Here is a 20,444-nt window from a genome sequence, read left to right on the forward strand (position 1 = left end):
TCTATTCCAATGCACTCTACTCTACCACTCCACTCTTTGGCAGTGATCTCTATGCTAATCGGCTCTATGCCAATTCAAACTGTGCCACTCTAATCTACTCTGCACTCTATGCCACTTTACTCTACCATACACCACTCCACTGTACTCTAAAATGATCTACTCTACCCCACTGCTCTTGGTGCCATTGTACTCTGTGCCAATCCACTATGCGCCACTTTAGGACACTGCCCTCTACACTATTGTAATCTGCATTACTGCACTCATAGCAAATTCATGCTACTCTACACCACTGTTCTCTACGCCACTGCTCTCAATGACACCCAACTTTGCACCACTGCACTCCAATGCACTCTACACCAGTGTACTTTCCAACAGTCTACTGTGCAACACTACACTCTTTGCAACTGCACTCTATGCCACTGCACTCTACTCTTCCCTACTCTACCGTGTGCAACTGTACGCTAATGCACTCCACACCACTACACTCTGCACACTACTCATCACTGCTCCACGCTGCTTTACTCTGCAACACTGCACTCTTCGCTTCTGAGCCCTACGTCACTCTTCCCTGCAACACAGCACTCTATCTATGCCGCTGTCCTCTACTCTGCACCACTCTACCCAACTCCACTCTAGTGCACTCTGTCAATGCACTGTACGCCACTACACTCTACATCTCTACACTCTATGCCATTGCATTCTATGCCAATCCACTCTAAGCCAGTATAATCTACTTTGCATCACTGCACTGTATGACCCTACTCTCTACAATACTGCACTGTACTCTGAAACAATACACTGTACAACACCGCACTCTTTGCCACTCTATTCCACTCTGATCCATTCTACTCCACCCAACTGCAAACTACCCTGGACAAAGCCACTCTTTTGTACACCGCTGCACTCAATGCCACTACACTCAATACCACTACACTCAACACCAATGCACCCTACAACACTTTACTCAAAACTAATGCATTCAACTGCGCTCAATGCGAATCTACGCTGCAACACTGAACTCTTTGCCGTTGAACTCTATGCCACTCTTCTTTGCAGCACTGCTCTCTGCCACTGCATTGTACTCTGCACCACTCTGCTCTATTACTCTTATGTGCTCTACGCCAATGTACTCTACGCCAATCTTATCTACGTTGCCCCATCACACTGTACTCTACACCACTGCACTCCACTCTGAAACAATCTACTCAATGCCATTGCACTCTACGGCACTCTATTCCAGTATGCCATTCCACTGTACAGCACTTTAATCTACCCTGCGCCACTGTACTCCAGGCTACTCTATTTTACGCCACTGACCTCTACACCACTGCACTCAATGCCAGTGCATTCTACACCTCTACACCACTTTACTCAAAGCCAGTACACACTACGCCACTGTACATGAAACTCATGTTTCCCTATACTAATTCGCCACTTTTACTTTTTGGGTTCCGGAGTAGCTTCCTACTAGCCGACAAGCCCTTTGAAGCCTCGTCAGGGGTAGTGAATGCTATAAAAATGCAATTACAATTACTCTGAACCACTGCACTGCATGTCACTTTACTCTACTGTAAGCCACTGCACTGTATGCCACTCTACTCTACACCATTTTTCTCTGTCACTTTACTCTGCACTACTCTACGCCACTGCATTCTACAACAATGCACTTTATGCTACTCGACTCTACACTACTGCTTGCGAAAGCATCATACTCTGCAACACTGCAATCACCACCACTGAACTATACTTCATTCTACTCTGCAGCACTCTACTCTGCTCCACTGCACTCTATTCCACCTCACTCTACTCTGCACAACTCTACAACACTATTTTGTACTATACGCCAATGCACTTTGCATCACTACACTCTTCGACACTCTAATCTTTTAGGCACCACTGCACACTGACACTGCACTCTACCCTACACCACTCCACTCTATGCCACTGCACTCTACACTGAAACAAGCTACTCTGTGCCACTGCACTTTACGCCATTCTATTCCACTCTGAGCCATTCCACTCGAAGATACTCTACACCACTGAGATCGACCCTGCGCTGCTCCATGCCACTCTTTTTTTACGCCTCTGCACTCGTAGCTAGTAGGCTCAACCCCAATGCACTCTGCACCCCTTTACTAAAAACCAATACACACTACGCCAGAGCACTGTCCGCAAATCTACTCTGCACCACTACACTGTACATCACTATATATTCTTCTCTGCAACACTCAACTGTACCAAATGCACTCATTGCCACTCCAGTCTACATCACATTACTGTGCACCACTCTGACACTGCACTCTAGAACACTCTTCTCTGCAACACTGAACTCTATGCTATTGAACTCTACACCACTCTACTCTACACCACTGCACTGTACTCTGCACCACTCTACACTTTGCCACTTTGCTGCACTCTATGCCAATGCACTCTACATCGCTACACTCTTCGCCACTCTAATCTACTGTCCATCACAGCACTTTGAAACTTCACTCTGCCGTAAACCACTCCACTCTACACTGCACCACTCCATGACATTTCACTCTACTCTGAAACTATGTACTCTATGCCACTCCACTCGCCACTGTATTCTACACCATTCTACTCTGCACCACTCTACTCTAAGCATCTTGTTAGAAATGGGGTGTCCAGCTGGCAGCGATTCACACCCTGTCCAAGTAAAGACCAAGACTGTAGTTAGTGTACACACTAAGTTTACCTGTGCTCACCCTCTGGTAGCCTCTGGTAGCTTGGCTCAGAGCAGTCAGGTTAAACGAAAGGGGCACTGTGTAAAGTATTTGTGCACACATACACAGTAACACAGTGAAAACACCACAAAACTACTCAACACCAGTTTAGAAAATAGCCAATATTTGTCTGAGAAAACAAGACCAAAATGACAAAAATCCAACATACACAAGCAAGATATGGATTTTTATTTTTATTAAACAAAGTTATACTGCTTAGAAACACAATAGTTCTGGCTAGGTTTATCTCGACATGTTTGATGGAGTCTAATCCACACGTTCAGGCTGACTGCAATGGAGCATGGCCCGCTACAGAGTCGCACTGACCACGGTTACAGTACCATGGGGACATCGAGAATCAAAGATGATGTGAGGCGCCGGAGAAATGAGGCATCGCAGAGGCAGTTGCTGCTTCAGGTCCTCAATGCCATGCAGGTCGTTGGCACTCTGATACGGTGGTTGCACAACGGAGGTGAGGCGTCACTGAAGCAAGTGAGATGTTCCTGGAGGCGGTGCAGAGTCGTTGAGCCGCTGACGCCCGAGGACCAAGTGAGGTGCAGGGGAGGTGATGCGGCATTTGTGTCAGTGTTGGTTCCGATGGCGGTGCGGTGTCAATGAAGCAGTAAAGGTCAAGCTGCAAGGCATTGATTTTGTGGAGTCGAGGTAACACCATGGGGCCACAGGTGCTGCGGCGGAGTTGGGCGTCATGGAGTTTGGTGGCGCAGGGCTCTGGACTCACTTGGTGGAGGTTCTTTGAAGGTACTGCAGCTTCATCGGTGCTTGCATTGCAAGTCGTGGTCGTTGCATTAAGCGGGGACCATGGCTTCGGTGCAGACAGCTACATGTTGTCACGGCGTCGGTTCCGAAGTCATATTCAAAGATGATGTGCTGGTTTCTTCTTTTTAGCACAGAAATCCCACTTTCCAAAGGGCCCAGGTAACTAGGTTTAGCACCACATGGCAAAGTAGGGCTCTCAGTAGAGGAGCCGAGGTGCTGCAGGTGAAGTCTTTGATGGCCCTGAGACTTCCAACAGAAGGCAAGCCCTTGGAGAAACGTAGACCGCAGGATGCAGAGAGCAAAGTTCAGTACTCTCACTTCCAGGATAAGAGCTGCAGGCCAGGACAGCAAGTGGCAGTCCCTTCTAGCAGTACAACAGCTCTTCTTCCTGGCATAATGTCCTCAGTCCAGAAGTATTCTGAGAGTGTGGTGTCAGAGGTCCAGTACTTCTACCCATTTTAGCCTATGAAGTAGGGAGACTTCGAAGAAAGGACTTTGTAGGGCACAAGACAATGCCCTCCTTGGCCTGGCTCCAGACACACTATGGGGGTGGGGTGTGTTCAGGTTGAGGATAAAGATAGACTCGATGGTCCCTTGAACAGCCCTGCCCCGGTTTCACATGAAAGCGACCGCACACAAACAAACAAATCCAAACTTTTTACATTTCCTTTTTTTTAAAACTGGATATCGCTGTGTTTCACAAAAGGTCAACCATACAACAAAACCTTCTTAACCCACAAAACAGGGTTCACCATTGACTTCACATTAATTCACTACTCAAATTTTACAATCAATAGAAAGTACGATATCAGAATAAGAAGTGAAATTGATCTTAATACCCAGCAGATCTCCGTGGTGTTCACACATTCCACGCACAAGTTTTTCTCTATCCGGGTGAGAAATTGACTGATCAACAACTTAAAAGTAAAGTGGAGTTCTGAACTACTGACTTTGAATCTTAAACTAATGAAATTCAGAACCACTTCATCAGTAGACAGAGGATGGATAGTCTCCTGGAGAGCGATAACAAAGACTGCTTTTGATAACCTAGTATCTTCAAACCCCTACGAACAGGCCTAAACTGTGAGTAGTACCACCATATTCAACGCTCTGTTGAAATTCTTCTTTTGAAGAGGCTCCACAGGAGATCCTCAAGACACATTCGAATCTACCCTAAACACATCAAATGCTCCTATTCCATCAATCATCTTAAATATCTCCACAGAACTTCTGTCAAAACCCTAAAAACTCACATCCTGAACAAGAGAAGGGCCACATTACACAAAGTAATAGTTACTAAGAGCATAACACAATTCTCACTACTAGTTGGAATAGGATCCTTCTCCCATAGACCTACAACTGATTACTATATTGCTTTTGACAAATGGGAAAATCACTCAAAAAATAAGTTTGAGTCAAATTTCACCACCTCTAATTGTCTGTCCTTTCACTCAAACCAGCATGTCTATTATTGATCATGAAATATTAGCATTAATAAAGCAATCTTTATCTCCCAGAGATCCCGTTCCCAATGGGATTATTGTGGGTGTAATGAAGCACAATATGCAACTATAGAGCCAGATGTTAAAGCGGTTTTTTGAACGTTGCTGACCACTGGACAAGTCCCGGGTTCAAGGCCAGGGTCAATCATTCAACCACTTCACGAAAAAAGGATCTACGAGTAAACCTGCCAATTTTCGCTGAGGAAGACAAACTTTTATCATTATTTCAAGCAGGTTTTCAACCTAGCTGCACTACAATAGACAACATCATGGTACTGATTCTTTTACTCTGACACACTGTGGAAGATCTCTGTATGTAAGCTTTGTAGATTACTTAGCGGCCTTTGACAAAGTAAATGGAAACAGACTATGGTCAAAACATGCAGCATAAGGCATCGATCCCGCCTTGTTGCATCTGATCATGACCCCAACACAAGGATGCAAGTTAAAGTTTCAGGCAATGCAGTCTCTCCGCAGGTCAAAATTGACCATGGTCTTAAACAAGGCTAAGTCTCAAATATAGGTGAGAAGATTTAGAATCCCAACTTTCTTGCTCCAAAATCTCAAAATTATCCGGCTAGTCACACAGCTTGTGCCACGACCTTGAAATATGTTCACAAACTCAGTCAGGCCTCAAGTATCAACTGACTGCCCTTAATTAATTCATCTGTTAAAGGGACTTGCAGTCAAAATCTCAAAACCAAAAATCCTTGATTTTGGGAAACAGACGAGGAAATACAAATGTATGCCAGGGAAACACAGCGGTAGAAATTGCCGGAATAAATTTATATCTGGACTTTGCATTACACCCTAAGTTGTCCACGTCTCAGAAAGCTAAAATTAAAATCCCTCACAACATCTAAAGCCCTGAAAAGATTCTCTAACCAATATGGCGGCCAAGCACTCAACCCCACTAGCAAGTTGTTAAACACCAAATTAATTCCAGTTTTGCCTTAAAGGGATTTAGCTTCAAGTCAACGCACACTTTATCCAGAATGTCAAAACACTATTTAATTTTTTGGGGGCAACACCTCACTCCATTATTCGATTTGAGTTAAATCTTGATTCCAAGACCTCTCTCTTTATTTATCAAAAAAAATGAATTATTTTTGTGAATGAGCTTAATCAAGCAGTGAGCCTATGAGGGACCTGATTTTCAAAGAGATATATCAGCAGTATCCTCCAGTGGTCCATTTTCAGAGAAAGCCATCGTAGTTTCAATAAGAATTTACCATTTATTGATATCTTACTGAAAATTCCAAACCTGAATCTTGAACTAACCATCTGGACAAGTATACAAGAGTCATTCTTCTTAAGACATTTAATCAGTATGTCAAGATACAAATCTGTGGAATGTCTTATGGATTTATAATTTTCACTCAGGTAGCCCTTTAATGAATCATACCTGGTAGCTGCATTCAAGCTCAAATGTTTAAGGTTTTGTCTTCCCTACATACCATGAAAGCAGTTTGAGGGTTCATGGAATATTTCTCATTCAAGTTCTTCCTGCAGACTTTGTAAAAAGTCTGTTGAATCTCTGGACCACATCTTGTGCCAGTGTCCATGTTTGCATGAGTTACGACAAAAATATTTTCATATATTTTTAGATCATTAACGCTTCGTACCATGAAAGAAGTCACTAGGGCGTGCTTCCTTTTACAGGAGAACTCGCACATTGGGAAACTAACAACAATTTTAGACTGAACTTATGCAGTCTCAAATCAGTAGGTGAGTCCGCTAAACAAGCACTGTAGCTCCTACAGACTTTTGGACGCATCTTTGCCTTTTTATCTTATTATCTATTCACCTGCTGATGCACTAGTTTTATTGCACATAAGTGATACAATGAAATATTGAACATGAACAATATCCGCATATGTGGCTGTTTGTTTTGATCTTACCACACATAACAGTAGATAGTCACATGCAGGACAATGTCTATATATGTGTTTTGTGTGTATTTTGTCATGACTTTTAGAAAGTTCACATAACTAAATATGTACCTACCTAGTGCTTAGAAGCCTCTGTTTCACAGCAATTAAATAATAGATGTTACTACTGCACAACTCGGTAGACTCATACAATCAACCGCAGAAGGATATCCTGTGCTTGTGGCTTGTGTTCGTATACTTCTTATATTTCTCTAGCTGTTCCAGATAGGTGACAACATTTAAGATTTGTCCCATTATTTTCTTTCAGAAATGTGGTGTACTACCAGCGATGTAACTTTACTCTGATTTTGTACTATGTCTAAGTACATATGACGTCATGGGTTACACTTGCTGCTCTTCCATTAAATGGGCCTATCCCGTTAGTTATGCCCCAATCTCCTCTGACCCTGTCTTCCAGCCTCACCACCCCCTGTCCTTTATATCTGTGTTCGGTTGCTTTGTTGTGGCTATTCCTGTGTTTGTCGGATATGATATATGTCCTGTATTGATGTCCGTGTATCTATATGTTACTGGCAAATTTAACTACTTCATGTGGCGTTTTTTGATCCATTGTAATTCATTTTTCCGTTACTTTTCCCCATACTGTAGAACTTTGTTGGCTGCAATAGTATATGTTCTGTGTTCCATTTTTAAAATGTTTACTAAAAAAAATGTAAATGATGCCCTCAAATAGGACCAACCCTGCAGCCTACAAATTACTGACACTAGCATCTTTGCAGTTAGTGCATTAGCCCAGTGAGCTGTTCTGCAACTAAACAGACATTGAAAACAGCATACTACAAGCTGATCTCGCAGGAGAAAGGTAGATCATAGGGCTAAGAAGTTACTCTAATCGCCTACAGTATATATAGTATATATCTACGTTCTTTGCAATATTAATATGCAAAATATCATTCCACAATCTCCAAGGTGGTTAGATCAGGAAAGATAATTTGAGTTTACTTGCCACAGTCCAAGGGAGCGGGGGGCAGTCGGGTAAATTACCTAAAAAAGTAAATGCATAAATACCTACAAAGGATGATATGTGCCATCCTTTCTAGAACTTGGTGTCCTGTTCTCTCATAATTTGAAAACTAGCATTACAGTGTTTGCCTCCGTTCTTGAAAATAGAATCATTTTTGCACAGCAGTAAAACTAAAAAGACCAATCAAACATGATGGTAGAGTTACAACCAAGTATGACTATGATATAATGTGAAACCTAATCTTTAGAGGAAAGGGGAGGTTGGTGTTAGCTACAGAAATCCAGTGTGCTGGGATAGTGCTTGGAATCTGAGCAGTATAAAAAAAAAACTTACTTCTTATAATGTCTGCATGATATATTGATCAGAGGGAAATGCAAAAGGCTCGGTAGACTCTGGGAATCTTGGCAGAAAGCCCGTTTGTGTGTCAAATGGTTCTATGCTCTGCAACATGCAGTTCGTGAAGCAGGTTAATCATTCTTTGCCGTCCAGGGCTGTGCGCTTTCCTGCTTCATTTATTGTCTCTCGAAGAGTCCATTGTCCCTACACTTCACTTCATTTCTTAGTTCTTGTTCAACAAATCAGTGGACCAATTCATTGACTTACATGTGAAAGGTGCAGAAACCGTGAATTAATTGAAACATTTCTGAAACCGAGCAAGAATTGTACGCACGGAAAACATTGGAAATCTTGTTTGCTTGTATGTCCTGATCAGACAGGAAATGGGAGATTTATGACACTCACAGTCTTAATCTGACATCAAATTCATTATATCAAAGGTTGAACCTGAAAAGTGACCCTTTGTAGAAACCCAAGGTGTTCCAACTGCCTTGGGGCCAGCTCTGGTGCAAGAATTGTCAGAGCCCTAGCCAAGCATCAAGGCCATTTCTGTTTGTTGCAATGTGTTCCCAAGAGGCCCTGTTGTGGGTCTTATGATGGCGCTGTATGGCAGCTGCCTGAAGTTGCCTCTATGAAGTGCCTGTCATTCCTACAACAACCACATAATGGCATTTTGTGTTCTTGTGTATCAACAAACATGGTCGTTGGCACTGACTACTCTTTTTGCTTCCTGGCTCTAGAGATCATCGCTGAGGCAGCACTTTGCAAATGTGTCCTGAAACCCTTGAAAGAAGCAATTGAGTCACATCTCTGTGCCATCCACACCAACAACAGCGCATTGCGGCTGCTGACAGAGAATCAGATGGTCATACAGGGCACGACCACCACTGAGCTTGGAGTGACCACCAGCGTACCCGAAGTGGTTGTAATGGACAAGATCCTCAGCAGATTTGCTGCCATGCACAAGGCATACTCGCCTGAGAAGAAAATCACCATCCTGCTAAAGTCTTGCAAACTAATCTATGATTCCATGTCTGTGGGGCATACAGGTATTGCTAATTTCTACTAAATCAACTGAATTCAGAAATTGCACGTCTTATGTTTGCATGAATAATCATGGTGATGCTTTATAACAATTGTTGAAGTCTGTAAAGTTATTGAAGATGCTCAGTAATCTAAGAAGCCAAATGAACACACCAGATGATGAGGATGACCATTTTGTTTTACTCTACCACAGAAAAACTCCACTTGTAAAAATGTGTAACTGTCTTGCTCTATATTGTAAAAATCAGATTGTTTTACACTGAACCACTTTACATTCCATTGAGTGTTGGATGATTCAAAGTACTGCAGTGCAGTATTCTTAAGTGCTGGAATCGGAATTGTTGTGGGAAACCTTGGCATAATTAAGATTTGATATAATTATAATATGACACGTATAACACATTTATCAAAATACAAGACAAGTTTAATATTTAATTATTACTGCTCAATCCAAATTGCTACACTTTTTATCACCATAATAAAAATGAGTGACTAGGCACTGTCCATATTTAAAACTTTATCCATGAGGTTTGTATATATATGCGACAGTCGATGCATCACTCACCTTCACTATTTCATTGGATCAGAGACGAAATTCAAAGTCATTGTAACGTCATTGAGGCTCATATTTAGACCAGGAATATCCTACATTTGTCAACTAGTACTTGAACAATGGTAGAATGTGTACATGATTCAACTTAAAATAAAATTTACAATATGAACATTTGTTTTATATGGCTATCCTAAAAAATAGGCCATGGCTTTGGTTCTCGAGGATCAACTATGAAAAATATAGAGCATCCCTAAATTAAGCCAAGGTGACTTTTTTGTTTTCAAATTTTAGAATTGGCTATTTGTAGGCGAGACTGGTCCACCTCAATAACCCTAATACTTAACTCATCCACATTGCACCTCAACCCATTAAACCCCAGTAGCAGCGCTATCTTAACTCTTCTGATTAGAGAGTTGGTATTTGGAGCTTGCAATGATTTTTCCAGTTAAGGGATTGTCATTGTTGATGGTCACCATAAATTAATCCCAGCCTTGCCACTAATAAAGGCTTTTCATGAGGTGTACGAAGGTGTTCTTTAATTATGCTCTGTTGTCCTACTAAGCTGAATATTTCCTGTAGTGTATTTCCCATTGATAATTTGCTCTCTTACTGTCCAGATCGAACTACGATCAACCTTCATCTTACCTTTTTCATGAAAGGGCGGTATATGATGAGACCATATGTAGGGACATGTGTGTCTTTGAACCATTTGAATATTCGATGACACAGCACGAGCAATTTTCATCATTCATAGTTTTGGCATGTCACATACTTTATATGTTTTGGAATATGTGAGAAATTGTTACATTCTCAATTTGGCTCTTTTAATAATGACAATTCTTTGTGCAACAGGATCAAAAAAATGATATAAATGACTGTAGATGTTGCACTGCATAATATGATCCCAGTGAACCTTTATTAGTCTCCATTGCAGATCAGGTTACAATCAAGAGCATTTCAGGAGAGTTCACACACTAGCTGATGTGACATACCAATATGCGATTTCTTTTCATTTTTATCAAATTCTACTATAGTTTCCCAGGATCCTAAGGTTGGTTGCTGTCTGTCCTTTTCCCCATGAGTCACAGGCTATCACCATGTATGTAAGCTGGAAGCGTGGTGGAGACCATCAGATGTCAACACATTTGTCTAATGCAGGAGTGTCATGTGGAAATCAGAAATGCCACCACCCCTCTCCACATATTGGCACGTGGTCCATCAATTCTATCACAGGACTAGATATCTTCTAGACTGCTCAACCAACACATTGAGGGCAAGTTGAACTTGCAATTATGTTGGAATGCAACACCCATCGGAGTCGTCCCTATGAGGGATACTCTGAGGAAAAAAATAGAGAATGTCTATCATATCTTAAATGTAACCTTCTTCAGTGTAATCAAGGAACTAACGTGAACCACTAAAATAGAAAGAGCAATAGGGATGTTGTTCTGCACCACCATGTATCTTAAAGTTCATTTGCAGGACTTATGCTGCTTAATAATAAAGTTTACAGTCTTGGACAGGCCAGCTTATCCCGTTAAGAGGTAGCCTTAAGTACCTATAGCCCAGCTGGACTTATTGTATTTCCATACAAAACTGAAATTGCGGATTTCTGACATACGTCTGGGATATTCAGTGGGATTGTTGAAAACACGTAGAGTACTTTTGTAATACAGTAATTGTGTTTGTATAGTAGCAACATACTAGAGATGCTGGCAATCACTACCACCATTGCATTAATGAAATGCATTGCTTCTAATGGAGGTCATAATTAAATCAAACAACTACCTTAACCTGAGATTATATTTCCACCGCAAGAAAATGGCTTCTGCTTGCTATGTTAAACCCGGAACATTATCCCCAGTTCTGGAGTCTTCACTACTTGCATTTTAAATGCATTCAGCTGGTCATGGATGTATCCTAAAGTGCAAGGCACTTTCGTATATGAGGATCCAAAGTATAGATTGCAACACCATTTGAATATGCTGACAAATTTACTGATTCCCAACCAAATATGAAAGAAGGGATATGAGAGTTACAAGGTATCTTAGCATAAAAGGGGACCAGTCATAGGGTGACTAGCAAAGAGATGGGGCCTTTCTGAGCACCTCATTCTATTCTTGTATTTAGGTTATTATTGTTTAACCATAAGTAAGTTGTGAGCTGAGAAGATACACGGAGAGACTGAACCACTTAAATATAATCAGGCATTTCCAACATGAGTTAGAAGGACCCTGAGATACAGCCACACCAACATCTCTGAAGCCTTCTCTGCATCCACAAGAATCATAGAATGCTCTTCCGCTTTAAGTTCAATTAGGCAATTCTGTATGAGGAGTTATACCCCAGGATTTAGTACCCTTAACACCTTGAGCTAGACTTACCACAAAAATCAAGAGAGATCGATTGATTCTCCAACGAGTAATATGTGAGTTACTGGTAGCTCTCAACCTCCCTGTAAGCGGCTCTCCTGTCTGCAGGCCAGCCTACTGAATTAACAGCTTTTGTTTGGTTGAATGAATATATGTATAACAAATTGAAAGGACTGTATTCAAGATGGAAATGTATTCATTTTCAGAACACATAAGCTGTTGTTTGGAGACAAATTGTTGAATTTCCAAAATATATATAAAAATTATACTTAACTGCTAAATCAAGTGGTGTTGGGGAGGCCTATTACTAATAATATTAACTTGGTGACAGGGGCATTGCTGCTATTGCTTTTAAATATTACCCATGCAGAGGAATTCCACATCAATACAGCCTTTTTTACATTACCACTGGCAACTTGCCTGATTCACTGGGGTGATTATTATCCGTAATCTTGCATTATGGTGGCCACTAATATATTCTTTATTGATGTAGTTACTAAACCATCTCTAATAATATTAGTAGAAGTTATTATGGTGGCCACTAATATATTCTTTATTGATGTAGTTACTAAACCATCTCTAATAATATTAGTAGAAGTTATGATTTTCATTGCATGTAAGTAGCTCTTAATACAGGAAAGGGTGGAGACCCCTGTATAAAGTGTGTCTCAAGTAAATTCTGCTTTTTATTGGACAAACTACTTTAATAATATAAATCTAAGATAGAGGAATGTAACTTTTGGCTATAAAATTAATGTGCATAGTAGTGGTACAAGCATGGTTGAGGAATATTTATAGAACTCTATGCCTAGGCCGTGTTCCCCAGCGCCTTTGCAAGAAGTTAAATACTGTTCTGCTTATGAAGTTCCAGCCGCCTCAATCACGCAATGCAAAAATCATTTAGATCGCAACAGACTCTACTTCACTCTTTTGAGTGTTCAGTTCTTAATAGCAGTTTTCAAACATGTATATCCAGTGTTTCTCCGTCCAGTTGCTGAAGTAACAGCACTACTTTATGATTTTCCACTAATATTACCTTATTCTCTTTCTGTCAGAGTAGTCACTAGAATAATTTGAGGTGTCACATATGTGGCAAGGAAAATGCTAATTATGACACATAACTAGAGTGTCACTGAAATCCAGTTCATAATACTGTTTCTGGTATGTTGGGTTTATTGGAACCTCGTGTGGTATTTTCAGTCCTTTGTATTTGTGTGGTTTTGATTGGCTAACTTTCTAACGGACACCATAGGACAGGAGATTCCGTTGACCTTCTCTTAACAAATAGAATGTTAATTCGGTGTTCAATTTGGAGAAGGTGTGCCTCAACTTGCCGGGATTCACACAGATATTTCAAACAATGAGGTTCCCACTGATGCATCACTTCTTGGAGGAGTTGCTATTTTGGTACCTATAAGAGGTGTAGGCATGAGCTAAAAACTTTTTTCCAAAATCAAATTCTTAAAAATGCACTCATTTACACAAATGAAGAGGCTTTCAGTCAGCCCTCTTTATCCATTGGTCTGGTGTAGTATCATACACATTTTGCATCCAGCCAACACAATATACATTATTAGCAAATAGGGCAGGCCTCTTCAGCCATTCAGCTTTCACTGTGTGTGGCAGCCTAAAAAGTAGTACCCTTCAATGACAGGGACTGGAGGGCCAGTTTGTCTTTTATTTCCGTAACATTTTTTTTAATCTTGTGTTTATTTTTCAAGGGCCCGGCAGCTTAGCTACATGGCTAGTAGTCTCTTGTTGCTTCTTGCAGTGTACCACATCCCACACAAGCACTGCAAGTGGTGGCTACCTTGGAAATGGCCTTTCCAACCTCTTCCAAGGAGGCTTTCTGAACATGCAGACTCAAGGATGACCATTTATTTATGGTTTTTGTAAAACGTTATTTCAAAATCTATTCAAAGATGTCTGCCAATGCCAATGCACACCCATGCCTGCTCCTGCATACACATGGCAGCTATTTGGATTGATTTTTGTAATAAAGTTTTTCAAAGATAATTTCAAAATGGCCATCCATGCAAATTTGTGGGCGCACATGAGAAGTCCTCTTTAATGCTTTTTGTAAAAACATATTACAGAAGCACTGCTTGGCTTGTGAATGTATGTGCATTTACAGGCAGATGTCTTTAAATATTTATGAACAAAGTTTTACAAAAACCCTTCAAAGATGGTTCACTGTACATCTGCACACAGAGGTGGCCATCATGGAATTGTAAAGTATACAAAAAGAAACAAGCATATCAAAGCTAATAAGCCTTCAGTCGGTGCTTTATGCATACTATATTTTTTTGTACATGTATAATGTTTGTTGATTAACGTGTTTTATTAGTTAGTGTAAGAAAGTGCCCCTTTTTGCATGGTTACTCTCTAACTTTTTGCCAGATACCGGATGCCAACTTGACTGAGTGGGTGCTGGGATCCTGCTAACCAGGCCCCAGCTCCAGTGTTCCTTTCCCAAACTGTACCGTATTACCCACAATTAGCACATCCCTAGCCACAGGTTAGCCCCTTGTAAAAGGTACTATGGGTACCAAGGGAACTGTGACCAGGGAAGGCCTGGGTGGCCATCTTGAAATTATCTTTGAAAAACGTTATTACAAAAATCAACCCAAATAGCTGCTATGTGTATGCAGGAGCAGTCATGGGTATGCATTGGCATTGGTAGACATCTTTGAATAGATTTTGAAATAAAGTTTTACAAAAACCATTTAAAAAAATGGTCATCCTTGAGTCTGCATGTTTTGAAAACCTCCTTGGAAGGGGTTGGAAAGGCCATTTCCAAGGTGGCCACCACTTGGAGTGTATATTAGTAGTGGCTTTTGTAACAAATGTAATTACAAAGTAGCACAGCACTGGTGCAAAATTGCCCAGAATCACTGTAATATTCAAAAAATCGTCGTAATTTATGTAATCTAGCCAGGTTTCCTTACTTAACAAAAGCCTTTTAAAGTCTGAACCTCTTTCTGTGCAAGATTAAATTCAGTATCAGGCTCCAAAAACAGTCCTCATCCTTTCCCAAGGAAAAAAAAACATCTCACCATGCCGGGTACACTGCACTGCAGTTATGGACAATGAGAAGAAGTTCTGTGAGGACTATAGAGGACTTAATGCTGCCACTAAGACAAATGCTTACCCCATACCTAGCTGATGAATTGATAGATAGGGGCAGCCACATTTCTCAGCACCTTTTGACTTAACTGCAGGGCACTGGCAGATTTAAATGGCCCCATGAGCCAAAGAAAAAACTAAATTCTCCACATGTGATGGGCATTATCAGTTCACTGTAATGATCTTTGGACTAAAGAATGCCCCTGCCACCTTCCAAAGGTTGGTGAACCAAGTCCTTGCTGGGTTGGAGAACTTTAGTGCAGCATATCTGCCAACATAAAGGAGAAATTTGGACCTAGAGTTTGGGGGTACTAGTAAGAGAGTTCGAACAGTAAGTTGGAGCACGTGTTGGTCTCAGATGGCTGCATAATTTCAAGGTACCAATGTGAACATGTCCAGTTCCAGTGCACCTTAAATGATCGGACTCCTGCACTTGCAGCTGATTTAGGGAGGCAAAGGGAAGCTTCGCCGACACCACACATGTGGCGTGGTCGCAAAATGTGAGGCTTACTCCATAGTGGGCTTTGCACAAGTGAATAAGTAAGTGGAAAAGTAGTGGTCAGGAACGAGAACAGATACGTTTGGATGTTGAAATAGCTGTGTTCTATGTATACCTCAGATGTTGACTTTACCATTTCCCATCACTTCTTCAAATGAACTTCTAATTCCTTTAGGGCGTCACCAGTTTACTTCCATTTAATAATAACCATGGCATGTATGAGCAGTAGGAGACTCACAGCTTTGCGACAGTTGTGAGTATTTTTGAAAATTAAATATAAATTCGTTCCTCAGACCATCTTGTCCAAAGACAGTGTCTCCCTCCTGTATGTTGGTTACTGAGAGACATGTCAAGCACCATGTCCTAGACTCCAAAATATAATTAATCATGTATCTATTTGAAATTTTTGAAGTGCTGAAAAGGCTCTGGATTTTATCGGAAAATTTCACAGATAATTCACATATAGATATGCATATAACCTATCCTTTACAGTATAGGTTAAGTAGAACTGAGCTGCCAATTTAGAAGATAATATAGTAGTAGGAATAACTTTATTTCGATACAGTACGTATCATAAAAAGCAGTACAACATCAATTAAAAACAGTACAGAATATACAATATAGTACTTTAAGATTCGAAGAATAAAAGCGATAAAAACAAGTGTGCAGATAATAATATCCTTTTCCATATATACACCAGCTTGAAATTCGGTTTTATCAAGGGACACTTTACTGGAGCAGCAACATCCTTGAGGTTCTTAAGCGCCAAGCCCAACCTAAAAATTTCGCCATGCAACATGCAAAAAACGGACGTGCATCTGAGCGCAATATACGTAGGGCTTCAACATGTGACCTTGTTCCCAAAGTCTTACACAAGGGCTTTAGCCATTTCGATCTTGGCGCTGCATAAATTTTACACTCAAACAAAAAGTGGGCGACAGACTCAACCTTTGTGCCACAGAACGGGCAGTAAGGAAGCGTTTGGAGCGGAGGGTTCCAAGAGGAAGTAAACAGTCCTAAAGGGAGCACACCCACCCTAAATTTAAAATACAGCGATCTGTCTCCAGACTTATGAATTTGGTCCAGATAGGGTTCCCTATAAGGTAACTCCTTAACTAGCAAGAACTGGACGACAGATTTACAGTGTTTGGGGTTGGACATTCGCTTATTATCTACCCAGAGCCAATACACCTTCTTAAGTAGCTGCTTGGGAGGTGCAGTTTTGTTGACCCAGGCATCTCCCAAACCCAGCTCATAGAGCAGGAGTTTGACTTCCCTCAACCAGGGTACCTTATTACAACCTGGAAGCAACAGAAGATCTCTTAAGGCATCAGCATAGCTACAGAGTTCAGGGACATTCCATATCCGAGACCAGAGTAGCAAGGGACGCAATTTTGCTTGCTCACAGATTGGACGTGTGCCTGTATCTAACAAGAGAGGGATTGTAGGGGTACTGTGGGGTAGCCTCATCAGGTCTTTATGAAAGTTGTTTTCGAGGTGGGCCAGGGTATCAACTCTCTGCAAACCCCACAGTTCAGCCCCTTACAGGGCTGCGCTCACAACCCTTGCTCTATAGATATCAATCAGTGCCCCAATTGGTTTTAGAGATGAGGCTCGCTGTTCTTTAAGCAAGGCTCCAGTAGCCCTTTTGTGAGTCAGGAATACCTTCTGGTGGTGTGCTTTCCAGGTCATGGTATCGCTGAGACATATTCCTAAGTAGTCGAATTCTTTGACTCTTTCCAGAGGGATAGAGTCTAAGACAGGAGGAGTAACGGATTTCTTGGGGGGGTTGAGGACAAGGAATTTTGTCTTGCCTATGTTTATTGCAAGTCCCTTGGAGTCGCAGAAGGATTTGAAGGAAGTGAGCAGTTTCTGGATGCCCGCTGGTGATTTGGATATCAGAAGGGGGTCGTCCGCAAACAGGAGCGTGGGAACTTTTATGCCCGCCAGGGTAGGTGCATCTGCAGGATGTTGTAGCAGGTGCTCCACCACTCCGTTGACATAAAGAGAGAACAGAGTGGGGGCGAGCACGCATCCCTGGCGGACGCCCCTGTCTACTGGGATTCGAGATGTTTTTTCTCCCTGGACACCCCATCTGATCTGGGCGAAATTATCCTCATGGAATTTTCTGAGCAGGGACAGCAGGTAGGGGGGTAAGCCTAGACCATCGAGGACATTCCAAAGTAGTGCCCGTGGGACCAGGTCGAAGGCAGTACGCAAGTCAATAAAGACTAAATACAAACTGCCCCCTCCCAGCACCACTACTTTCCAGTATAGCATTAGGAGACGGAATGTCTGCTCGATGGTGCCTGTCCCTGATCTAAATCCTGCCTGGAAGTCAGACAGAATCTTTTCCTCGTCGATCCACTGCAAAATCCTGCCCAGTACCACCTTTCCTGCCACCTTTTGGGTTGAATCCAGCAAACTGATGGGGCGATAATTGGCTGGATCATCCCTGCTGCCTTTCTTAAAGATTGGCACTACTTCAGCGCCTCTCCAAGAGTCAGGAAAGGAGCCTCCCAGTAGAACCTCGTTTAAGAGTGTGGCAATTAATCTGCCCCATACTGCTGGGTGGGACTTCAGCAGGTCACCAGGAATCCCGTCGGGACCTGGAGCCTTGTTGGAAACAATACCTCCAATTGCCCTTTCGACTTCCTGAGTGGTAAAAGGGTCGTCGATGACTAGAGGAATAGTTGTTGGGCAGATCATGGAGCCTTGAGAAGGAGTTTCCCCCGGTGTAGCAGAGTATAATTTGGAGAAATGGGCAAACCAGACATCGCCGGGAATGTTGCAGGTTAACTGCTGATCAATGGGCTTGTTTCTTGCTCTCAAGAGATCCCAGAACCCCTTTGAGTCCTTCCTATTACTTGCCTCAGTTAGCTCCCGCCAAAAGTGATTTTCATGAATCTCCTTCGCCTCAGTCACCGCTTTTTTATAAGATTTCCTTGCGGAACTGATAGTCGTTGGGTCCCTATTTTTTACTGCAGAGATGAGCTCCCTCTTCGCAGCTCTACATTTGGCAGAGTACCATTTATCTTTAGCCTTAGGGACACTATTAGCAGCAGTCCTGACCTTAGGTTGAGGGATAACAAACAGCTCGCTCGGCACTGCTATGGTCTCTGTAAATAAAGGTAACACGTTTAGGCTGGATAAGCATAGGACATCAAGCTGGGACTCCACCACAGACAGAATGGCCCCAGCTTGCATCAGTCTACCCTCGTCTGCTTTGACTTTAGCCCACTTCAAGCGCCTGCTACAGTTTGTCGGTGCAACATTATAGGATGATTTCCAGATATGAAGGGGCTTATCCTGTTTCTTTGTCTGCCACGGGGAAGTAATGGTTAGAGAGAGGGGGTTGTGGTCGCTGTCAGTAGACACAATAACCTCCATGTCTTTATGGAGAGGCCAAAGATTGTAATTCAGCATGATGAAATCAATTCTGGAGGTGTGGCCCGTCCTGTTGTAAGTATGGGCACCTCCAGGATCCGATTTGGAACGACCATTCGTCGAGCGCAAATTGTGCTCCATGCAAGGTGCATTTATGTCTATCGCACTTTGCGTCCATTTTGGGATTGGATCGAGAGTCAATATCGGAATTCCTCTTTTTGTGTCCTCATCGAAAGATTCCAAAATGTCCTCCTTTGCCAATGGTTCGAAACAGCAGTTGAAATCGCCTGCAAGGAGAACATAGGAGTCAATTTTGCAAACAGCCAGGTCGTTACTTAGGCCTGTCGATGGTAAATTTGATGACCCATTCCTGGCGCCTCTCAGGTAAAGGTTAAAAACCTCTAACGTCCTCCCCCCTTCGCAGTGGATTGAGATTCTCTGTAGGTCAGAAGATTTAGTGGGCCTAGAATTTACTTTTAGGCCCAAAGCAATGCTGACCCATATTAAAAGGCCTCCCGACGGACGGCCCTTGGATCCACTTTGCTGAAGAGCTGGAACAAAGTAGGTTGCAAAGCCTACCCTATGTTTTGGTTCCTGAGTCCATGTTTCTTGCAGGATACAGATGTTATAAGGCTCAAGAAACGCATTCCATTCTGGATTATCAAGGTTGCGGACAAGCCCTGCCACATTCCAGCTTACAATCTTTAACAGTGGTGCCTCTATAGGAGAATGAACAGCGGAGTGGGCAGGTTCGAATGTGGAAAACACAGCCTCTGAAGGAAGACTATCTAGGGGCTCGTTTTGAAGGATGTTAGAGGTCATAGTATCCTCCAACGCATAGGTTAGCGCTGGCATTGCTTTGGTTGGAGGCATAGGTGAAGTATGTGAGGGAGCCAACTGGACCTCCCTACCACCTGGGCAAAAAACACCTGGAGTCAGATCGGCTGGAACTACCTTGCTCGTAGTTATCGGCCCACCCTCCCGGGATGGGCTGCTTGGTGTTCTGGCCAGGTCAGAAGGGAGGTCGATAACTAGGGAATCCCTACCACCACAAGGAAAATCAGGGGGCCCTTCAGCTTCCAGTGGTTGTTCATTCCTCAGTGTATGGAAACCCAGGACCCTGGGGAGTCAGTCTACTTCCTCAAGGCCTCCAAATCTGTTTGAAGTAGGGAAACCATTCCAGTT

The 20,444-nt window shown here is 42.3% G+C and overlaps 1 protein-coding gene across 3 annotated transcripts in view; it reads left to right on the forward strand.

Moving 5' to 3' along the window:
- RIN3 (Ras and Rab interactor 3) overlaps positions 1 to 20,444 on the forward strand; it is a 519,321-nt gene that overhangs the window by 409,632 nt on the left and 89,245 nt on the right. For all 3 annotated transcript variants that reach the window (XM_086937691.1, XM_086937692.1, XM_086937690.1), the window contains exon 7: positions 9,019 to 9,327. In XM_086937691.1, coding sequence (XP_086793817.1) covers positions 9,019 to 9,327 — 309 coding nt within the window. The remainder of the gene's footprint in view (positions 1 to 9,018; positions 9,328 to 20,444) is intronic.

The sequence above is a fragment of the Lissotriton vulgaris genome, chromosome 9 (assembly GCF_964263255.1).
Source record: "Lissotriton vulgaris chromosome 9, aLisVul1.2, whole genome shotgun sequence".
Classification (NCBI taxonomy): domain Eukaryota; kingdom Metazoa; phylum Chordata; class Amphibia; order Caudata; family Salamandridae; genus Lissotriton; species Lissotriton vulgaris.